This window comes from Thamnophis sirtalis, unplaced genomic scaffold (assembly GCF_051295495.1).
Source record: "Thamnophis sirtalis isolate CommonGarterSnake01/CBP01778 unplaced genomic scaffold, rThaSir2_p1.2 scaffold_3, whole genome shotgun sequence".
In the NCBI taxonomy this organism is placed as follows: Eukaryota; Metazoa; Chordata; class Lepidosauria; order Squamata; family Natricidae; genus Thamnophis; species Thamnophis sirtalis.
In genome coordinates this window covers 25,562,466-25,572,387 of record NW_028261383.1, presented here as the reverse complement: position 1 = coordinate 25,572,387, position 9,922 = coordinate 25,562,466, and the positions used below count along the sequence as shown (strand labels likewise).

The window sequence follows — 9,922 nt, the reverse complement described above, 5'->3', positions numbered from 1 at the left end:
CACAATGCTTTCAAAGATTTCTTTGAAAAATTTATTGGTTTTGTTTACCAAATACAGATAGCCTCTTTCCGAGCTCCCTTTCTCTGGGCCCTGATATGTACTTGTAATCCTCGATTTACAACAATTCATTAAGTCACAATGGCACTGAAAAAAGTGACTGATGACCACTTTTCACACTTACAGACTCGTGGCAAATTAACTCATATTAATGATGGTTGCAGTGTTCTGGAGTCATGGGATCCCCTTTTGCAACCTTCTGACAAGTCAACGGGGAACCCAGATTCACTTAACAACTGTGTGACTAACTTAACACCGGCAGTGGTTGACTTAACAACTCTGGCCAGAAAGGTTGTAAAATGGGGCAAAAGACATGTAATAAATGTCTCATTTAATAAATCTCACTTAACTAAGGCAGGACATAAAGCGAGATTTGGACATAACATGAAACAGGGTCAGACTATAAGACCTCCTGGGGACCCCATCTATCCCTTCTATTTTGTTATACATTTACAGAAACTTAAACTCTGGAAATACAAATGTCAGACCATAACATAGAGCTTAAACACAAAAGCCAGTATGAATTCAGTGCTTCCTGCTTGCCTAGACATGAAAGGGAAATACGGTAGAATTCGCTTCTTTGCTTGTAATGAAGGAATTTAGCCAATAAAAATGCTTTAAAATATTTTAAATATTTAGAGAGATTTTGAGGGTGAGCTGAGCCAACTACGCAGAATTCTTTAGATCAGCTATCAACACCTGGGTACTTGGGTACTTGAGAGACCGCCTACTGCCAATTACCTCCATTAGACCAATTAGATCCCACAGACTAGGCCTCCTCCGAATTCCATCCGCCGCCCAGTGTCGACTGGCGACTACCCGGAGGAGAGCCTTCTCTGTGGCTGCTCCGACCCTCTGGAACGAACTCCCTGTGGAGATTCGTACCCTCACCACCCTCCAGGCCTTCCGCATAGCCCTTAAAACCTGGCTGTTCCGACAGGCCTGGGGCTAAAGATTCACTGCCCCTATCTCGAATGGTATGATTGTTGCGCTTTTTAACTATGTATTGTTTTGTGTTTTGTTAAACTGTCTGTATCCCCCCTTCCCTTTCTGAGTTGTGAGCCACCCTGAGTCCCCTTGGGGAAAAGGGCGGCATACAAATGAAATAAAACTCTAAACTCTCTAACACACTGGCGCCCTCCAAATGTTTTACCCAAGCTGACGGGAAATATTCCATGCTGGCATCTTAACTCCTCTGGAAACAGGAAAGGCTGCTCAGAGGAATTCCGCCCTCTAGTGAGATTTAGCTCCTGCAAGAATGCAGATAGAAAAATAATATCTCCTATCTAGACAGGTTTGGAAGTAACGTGGGTGGATGCTTCAAGGTTTTGTCCCGTATTTCATTCTTCCGTTAGTGGGATGAAGCTAGCAATTGTTTAGGTCAGTCTTTCATTTCCTATTTGTACATCATTTCCCCCAAGGGTGCTTTCCTTTGCTTTAGTTCCCACTTCTTGCAAATGACGCAGCTCAGCTCCAGGGGCCATGAGTGCCTTATCTTGGGAGACTTCAAAGAAAATGCATGGGATGGCCATGGACAAAAGCCATTTAAATATGAGCCAGGAGTGTGCAGCAGCTGCCAAAAAAGCCAACACAGTTCTAGGCTGCATAAACAGAGGGATAGAATCATGATCATGTGATGTGTTAATACCACTTTATAATCCCTTGGTAAGGCCACACTTGGAATACTGCGTTCAGTTTTGGTCACCACGATGTCGAAAAGATGTGGAGACTCTAGAATGAGTGCAGAGAAGAGCAAGAAAGATGATTAGGGGAGGCTAAAACATATGAAGAACGGTTGCAAGAACTGGATATGTCCAGTTTAATGAAAAAAAGGACTAGGGGAGACAAGGTAGCAGTGTTCCAATATCTCAGGGGCTGCCACAAAGAAGAGGGAGTCAAACTATTCTCCAAGGCACCTGAGTGTAGAACAAAAAGCAATGGGTGGAAACTAATCAAGGAGAGAAGCAACTTAGAACTAAGGAGAAATGTCCTGAATTAATTCCACAATTAATCAGTGGAACAACTTGACCCCAGAAGTTGTGAATGCTCCAACACTGGCAGTCTTTAAGGAGATGTTGGATAACTATTTGTCTGAAGTGGTGTAGGGTTTCCTGCCTACACAGGGGGATGGGCTAGAAGACCTCCAAGGTTCCTTCCAATTCTGTTATTCTATTCTATTCTATTCCTATTCCTATTCCTATTCCTATCCCTATCCCTATCCCTATCCCTATCCCTATCCCTATCCCTATCCCTATCCTATCCCTATCCCTATCCCTATCCCTATCCCTATCCTATCCCTATCCCTATCCCTATCCCTATCCCTATCCCTATTCTTATTCTATTCTATCGACAAGATAGGTAGGAGTTTAAAAAAGGAGTTGATGGTCGAGAAGGAAGCCCGGATTCAATGAAAGAACGAGTGTGATTTTCGGTCTTATGTCACTAGATGGCGATCTACAAATAAGCGGCATTCAATCGTAGAAAACAGTGAATACAGTTCATGTTCTAGGGAAGGGGCAGAGGCTGAGATTGAATGGGTTGGAACGATAGAGTATTGCATTGCTAGAGAGGATGTGGAGAAGAGAGGAGGCGGAAGGCAAAAGTAACTTTCTCAGCCACGATGGTGTCGGCGGAGCCTCTTGTGCCTTTTGGAGGGTCGAAGCGGCTCCTGGGAGGTGAGTGGTGGGCAGGTAGGAGGAGAAGCCGGGGGAAAGTCGATCTCTGGGTTCCTCCACGGCGTATGAAGCAGAGGAAGCAACCAAGTTAAAAAATGTCGGCTTCTGCTATATTTTCTTTCCCTCCCCGAATTTTGTTCCTCTGCGGCCGCTCGATTTAAAACCGCTGCCTGTGATTTTACCAATGGGAGATTTGGGGAATTTTAAAAGCCTTTATAGTGATTTCTGTTTCATGTTCCTTAACCTTCCATCTCGCTCAGTCTTCACACAACACCTGATTCCTTCTGATTTTATTCACCCGTTTTATTGACCTGTCAAGTGAGGAATTTCATGGGCAAAACAGAATATTGTGTCCCACTTTTCTAAAATCAGATCTAAGAATTTGAGAAAATACTTTTCTGAGGCATTTTGCAGACTGAAATATAGGTTTTTTACATACAAAAATTCATAGATGTGTATTTATGTGTGCATATCTATATAATATTCAGTATTTTGAGGACTATTTTATAATTATAACTATATATATGTATATATGTGTATGTATGTGTGTGTGTGTGTGTGTGTGTATATATATATTTGTGCTGATAAATGATTGTTTGTGCAGTTAAATGATTATTTGTGCAGTTAGCTTCCTCCCATAATTGGGGCTTACCAGGGGTTGTAAAAATCTAATATATATGTATGTATGTATGTATGTATGTATGTATGTATGTATGTATGTATATATATATATATATGTATTACATTACACAATGCAAAAAGAAAACTTGATTGAGCAGATTATACAGATTAAGGTAGCATTTTGATACTTTTCCATGGTAATGTTTTTGGGGCTTATTTTGCTTTTTCCTTGTGTTCTGAAGCCATTTTTTAAAACAATAATCATACTAACTCATTAATATGGATCTTACAGACAAGGAAGATGCTAAGAAGAGGACTGTGAATAACAGAGAATGAGAAGCAGGTTTAAAACAAAAACAAAAAAAACCCAATCAAAATCTTTTCCACTTCCTCCAGAAAGTATAAAAACTCTTCTCTTTCGTCAGAAGATGAGAAACAAGGGGAAGAGTAACAAGAATAAAGTTTTGAGATGGAAACAATAGAGGATGTGGAACTCAAGGAAAGATCAAATGAAAAGTCAAAGGGGACAATTTCCAAATTCAGAAAAAGTGGAAATAACTGGAAGTCAGTGGGAAATAAAAGTTCCCTTGGATAGCCAAAATGGCGATGGCGTTAATGAAAGCCTTTGAGGAAGGAAAGGATAACTTAAACCAAAGTACCTGCAAGTAAGAGATCAGAAATATTTTTGGCCTCCTCAAGTATGCAAGAATATCACTGTTAGAAAAACACACATAGGGCCTATTGTGGAAAAAAACAACAGATTGCAGATCACAACTAATAATGCAAGAGAGTCCACACAAGTGAAAATCCACACAAAAACTCCTAGTGCAGCAAAGGTTTTACTCAGAACAGCTCCCTCATGGAAACTCTCACACTGAAGGGAAGCACTACCAGTGCTCCCAATGTAGCAAAAGCTTTAGCATGCCAGCTCACTCTGGTGAGACACAAGAGAATTCACAATGGGGTGAAGCCCTTTTAATGTCCTAATTGTAAAAAAAGTTTCACTCGGAATTCCCACCTGGTGATACACCAGAGGACTCACACTGCAGAGAAGCTGTATGAGTGTCCTGATTGTGGGAAAACTTACACTTGGTAGTCTGATCTGATGAAGCATAAGAGGACTCACACGGGAGAGAGATTGTATGAGTGTCCACATTGTGCAAAAGGTTTTAGTCAGACTTCCAAAATGGTGAGACACCAGCGAACTCACTCAGGAGAGAAACCATATGAGTGTCTGTATTGTGGGAAAAGTTTCACTCAGAATGCTAACCTTGTGATTCACCAGAGGACTCACACAGGAGAGAAACCATATCAGTGTCCAGATTGTGGAAAAGGCTTCAATTGGAATTCTGAACTGGTGATACATCAGAGAACTCACACAGGAGAGAAACCGTATAAGTGTCCTGATTGTGGGAAAGATTTCTCTTCAAATTCTAACCTGGTGGTACACCAGAGAAGTCACACAGGAGAGAAACCACATGAGTGTCCTGATTGTGGGAAAGGTTTCAGGAGGAATTTCGATCTGGTGATCCACCAAAGAACTCATACAGGAGAGAAACCATACAAGTGTCCTGATTGTGGGAAAGGTTTCTGTCGGAACTCTTATCTGGTGCTACACCAGAGAACTCACACAGGTAATAAACCATATCAATGTCTGGATTGTGATAAAAGTTTCAATTGGAATTCTGCCCTGATGATACATCAGAGGACTCACACAGGAGAAAAACCATATGAGTGTCTGGAGTGTGGCAAATGTTTCACTCGGAATTCTGATTTGGTTATACACCAGAAGACTCACTTGGGAGAGAAACCATATGAGTGTCCGATTTGTGGGAAAAGTTTCAGTAAGAATTTCAATCTGGTGATACACCAGAGCACTCACACAGGAGATAAACCATATAAGTGTCCGGACTGTGGGAAATGTTTTAGTCAGAATTCCCACCTGGTGATACACCAGAGAACTCATACAGGAGAGAAACCATATGAGTGTCTGGATTGTGGGAAGAGTTTCAATCAGAATTCCAACCTTCTGTTACACCAGAGAATTCACACAGGAGAGAAACCACATGAGTGTCCTGATTGTGGGAAAGGTTTCAGGAGGAATTTCGATCTGGTGATCCACCAAAGAACTCATACAGGAGAGAAACCATACAAGTGTCCTGATTGTGGGAAAGGCTTCTGTCGGAATTCTTATCTGGTGCTACACCAGAGAACTCACACAGGCAACAAACCATATCAGTGTCTGGATTGTGGTAAAGGGGAGAAACCATTTTAATGCCTAGATTGCTGACAGTGTTTCAGACAAAATTCCTCTCTTATCGTACAGAAAATATTCCATGAGGTGTAATTTGATGTGTGTAGAGGAATCATTAATATCATTTCTGATCTCTCATTCCAAGCTCAACTTAGAAATTATTTTTATTCAAACATGTCTTATTATCAAACATGAAGGAGATCTATGCTGGGAGATCCAAGCCCGTTCTGAGCTTCCTTTTTCTGGCCCGGTACAATTGTTGCCTTCCACACAAGGAAGACAGGTGAAATCCTATGGTTGGCTGCCGAAAGAAACCAGCCCAGCTATGAAATTCCCTTTTGCACATAGAGGGGAACTGCCTGCCCTCTTTTGGCAGGCAACTTTAGTTCTGTTTGCTTGTTGACTTACATGGTTTGTTAGCGATCGCAACTTGGAGGGGGCAGGATTCTGGTTTTTGAGAGAGGCCATCACATGAGTATCTTGCTTTTATGACCACAATGACTTAGGGCCAACATTTCTGCCCCCATTCTCGTCATAAGAACGATCACCTGTATTCTATGCACAAAAGTGGAAAGCCTCAACTTTAATCACAATGGTGGAATGGTTCTTGAAGATGATGGAATTTGTTGAGATGAATAATGGACTTCCTCAATCAGAGAAAAGACATTGTCTACATTCTTTGCTGATTGAAAGCCCTTTAGAGGTTTGTGTGACACAGAAAAAATGAAGTCATGTCATAGTTTTGATTATTAATAACCAATTAAAGTTATTTTTATAACCATAGAGTAAGATACAATTTTATATTTCTAATTGTGTTCACTGTAAGGTAAATTGGAAGTAGCTTTGGTTTATTAGTTCTTGTTACTATTATCTTTAAAATAATAATTAAGGGAAAGGTTTCCTCTGACCAATTGTATCCAACTCTAGAGAGTGGTGCTCTTCTCTGTTTCTTACCAGAGAGAACCAGTGTTGTCTGAAGACACTTCCATGGTCATTTTTGTTACTTATGAAAATAATGTTTATTATTTATATTCAATATTATATAATGTTTACTACTATATTAAAAACAGGGAAAAAACGTAAGAATCAATGACCTTGAACAGAAAGCCACAAGTTCCAGTTCAGTGTTAGGTTAGGCAGGAAGGTGTTTGCCAGAAGCAACGGGCTGCTAATTTAAAATGCCAACCGAGAGGCAGGAAGTATTTCTGGGTAGGTAGGTTGGCTAGTTGGTGGATTTAAAATGAGTAAAGATCCTCTTTCTTCTCCAAATATGTTACCCAGGAAGAGCTTTGTATGCCATCTTCACTTTTTGAATAAAAAGGAAATATTTATTTGTTTTATTAAATCCATATGCTTCCTATCTCACTATCAAAGGAGGCATGATGGTCAGCAGTTAAATATGCTGAGGAAGTGAGCAGTAACATTGATAGCCTGGGTTAGAAACCCACATGCCACACAACAGGGTGAAGTACTGTTATTTGCTGCAACTCCTGCACACAGCTAGCAGTTTGAAAGCATGCAGTTGTTTTTTTGTGGGGAGGTGGGTGTTATTTAATGATCCTGTAATCCTTTGAGAGGTGGAGTCTGGGAATGGAGCTGAGTGTTTACTGGCCGGATGCCTTTCCTGTCGCTAATGCAGAATTTTGCAGCAGGTACATACTCATTGTGCCCAGAGAGAGAAATTTCAGCCTCTACCTAGTATCGAACCCACAGGCTCTTGATGATGAGGCAAGAGCTCTAGGCCACTGCACCACTCTTTGAAAATATGCAAATGTGTGTAGATAAATAGGTATCACTTTGGTGGAAATGGTAACAGCATGCTGTGCACCTCTGTTTAGAGCCACATAAACTGGCTCCTTCAGCTAAGAAACAGAGATAAGCACCGCCTCCTAGAATAGATTGGACAGAGGAAACCTTTAGGAGGAAAAAGGGTGGCAAAATTTTATGGGAAAGAGTTTCCATAGAGCTGGAGCTGCAGTAAAAAAAACGTTCATTTTTAAGCTATCAGCAAAATTTAAAGGAATGGACAAGGAGCATGCCCCTCCCTCCCACCTCAACCAGTAGAACAGGTAGATGCAAAAATAATAAAGGTGGGAGAATAATGACAAGTTTCCTACTGGCTCAGTGCTTAGAGTGCAGAATTGCTAGCTGATTCTGCCCACAGCCAGCAATTTGATCCTGACTGGGCTTGAGATTGACAGCCTTCCATTCTTCTGAGATTCGTAAAATGAGGACCCAGATTGTTGGGGGCATATGCCGACTCTGTAAACCAGTGGTAGTCAACCTGGTCCCTACCGCCCACTAGTGGGCGTTCCAGCTTTCATGGTCGGCGGTAGGGGTTTGCTGTTATAAATTTTATAAAGTAAATTTACTTTCCTACTTTACTAGGGAAGTAAAGTTACTTCCCTACTTTATAAATCACCATTACTGTGGAACCGGTGGGCGGTTAGAAAATTTAATAGTACCAGAAATACAAAAGTGGGGAGTAGGTATAAAAAGGTTGACTACCCCTGCTGTAAACAAAGACTGCAATAAAGCCTTCTGTGGTGGTATAAGTGTCTAAATGCTATTGCTATAATAAAGAAATAGCTTTTTAAGGGGATGACCAGTAATTGAATTGTACCTGTAAAGAAAACAATCTAGTGCAGCTTTCATCATAAACACTTTACACAGGGAATATGGGGTCACTCATTATTGTATGCACGGCTACACTCTGGAGCATTTGAACTTTTTGGGTGGTCCAGTGCAGTGATCCAAATAGGAGGTGAACTATGTGCAAGGCCTCCTGGTCAAGAAAAGGGGCACAATTGGCACACTAGATGAAACTGCACAGCCCTTCCCCAAGTTATGTCCTCCTCAAGCAGGAGCCATGACTCTAGGAATACCTCCAAATTACGGTTCAGTCCAGGGAAATAGCAGTCTGTCCAGAGTCAAAGATGAAATGTCACCTGGACAGGAAGTGGGGAGGGGAGAGGCAAAAACACATGAACACTCCATCTTGCCAGGGTTGAATTGAAGTTGGTAGTCTCCGGGCATCACTCTGGCTGGCTGGAGGTACTTAATGGGGTATCATAAGATGGATGGCCTCCTTGGGCGGTTTCAACTAAATGTTAAAAAGGAGGAGCAAAAGGGTTAGATCCCAGGCCACCCAATATTGCAGGGCCCTGGGATTCAGCCATTCCTCTCCACTTCTCCAAGTAGAACCAGCCAGGAAAATAGAAGATCAGGAGTAAAATTCAGCAGGTTCTGAAAGATTCTGGAGAACCGGTAGCAGAAATTATGAGTGGCTGGGAGAACTGGCAAATACCACCTCTGGTTCACCCCACACTCCATCTATTCTCTGCCCCCCAAGTCCCTGCTGTTTGGGAAGAAATGGGGATTTTGCAGTAAACTTCCCCTGAAGTTGGATGGGAATGGAGATTTTGCAGTATCCTTGTCCTGCCATGCCCACCAAGCCACGCCCACTGAACCGGTAGTAAAAAAAAATGAATTTCACTACTGAGCCACCAAAACACTTAAATGAGTTTATAAAATGTGACATCGCATGACCACAACATTTAATGAGGGCAATTCAAGCTGTTCCACTTCTTCCTATATCTCCAGGACCATGTGGGTCGTTAAGTGAGCACTTCATTTGACTCTGATGTGGGAAGAAATAGGAGTCCCAGGCAAGGAGAACAGCAGCTGAAGGCTACAGGCAAGTGGGTGGTCTCCAGGCCTGCTCCTTTCTTGGCCTGGGAGAGGAATTGAGAGGAAACTGCTTAAATGCAGGATTCTTTAGATCAGCTTTCTACAAACTAGCACTCTCCAAAGATTTTGACTTAACTTCTCTCCAAACTGGGAAGGCTGCTTGGAGGAATTCTGCCCTCTAATGAGATTTAGCCCCTGCAAGAATGCAGATGGGAAAATAATCTACTCTGTAGAAATGTTTGGAAGCAATGTGGGTGGGCGCTTCAAGGTTCTGCCCCATATTTTATTCTTCTATTAATGGAATGAAACTGGCAATCATTTAGGCCAGTGTTTCCTTTCCTATTTGGACATCATGCCACACACCCCTCTCCCAAGGGATCTTTCCTTTGGTTTAGTTGCCGCTTCTTCTGGTAAAAGAAACTTCGGGCTCAGCTCCAAGGACAATGAATGCCCTCTTGGGGGACCTGAAAGAAAAGGTTTGGGATGGAGCCTCAGGGAGAAAAGCTATCGATGAGCTCCATGGGAGTCGAATAGGACTTGATGGCACTTAAGGAAGCGCGGAATCAATGAGAACATCTTCAAACGCCTTAGGATAGAACGAGCATGTTCTTCCGTTTTATGTCGC

General features: G+C 41.9%; 1 protein-coding gene across 1 annotated transcript; it reads left to right on the top strand.

Moving 5' to 3' along the window:
* Positions 1-2,624: 2,624 nt before the first annotated feature.
* LOC148047675 (uncharacterized) lies at positions 2,625-6,671 on the top strand. Its single transcript, XM_087711714.1, has 2 exons — positions 2,625-2,732; positions 3,646-6,671. The coding sequence occupies exon 2, from the start codon at positions 4,459-4,461 to the stop codon at positions 5,626-5,628; it is 1,170 nt and encodes a 389-aa protein (XP_087567840.1). The 5' UTR covers positions 2,625-2,732; positions 3,646-4,458; the 3' UTR covers positions 5,629-6,671.
* Positions 6,672-9,922: the final 3,251 nt, after the last annotated feature.

Excerpts from the sequence above, each read along its gene's own strand:
- LOC148047675 (XM_087711714.1), top strand. The coding sequence starts at position 4,459 with ATGAAGCATAAGAGGACTCACACGGGAGAGAGATTGTATGAGTGTCCA.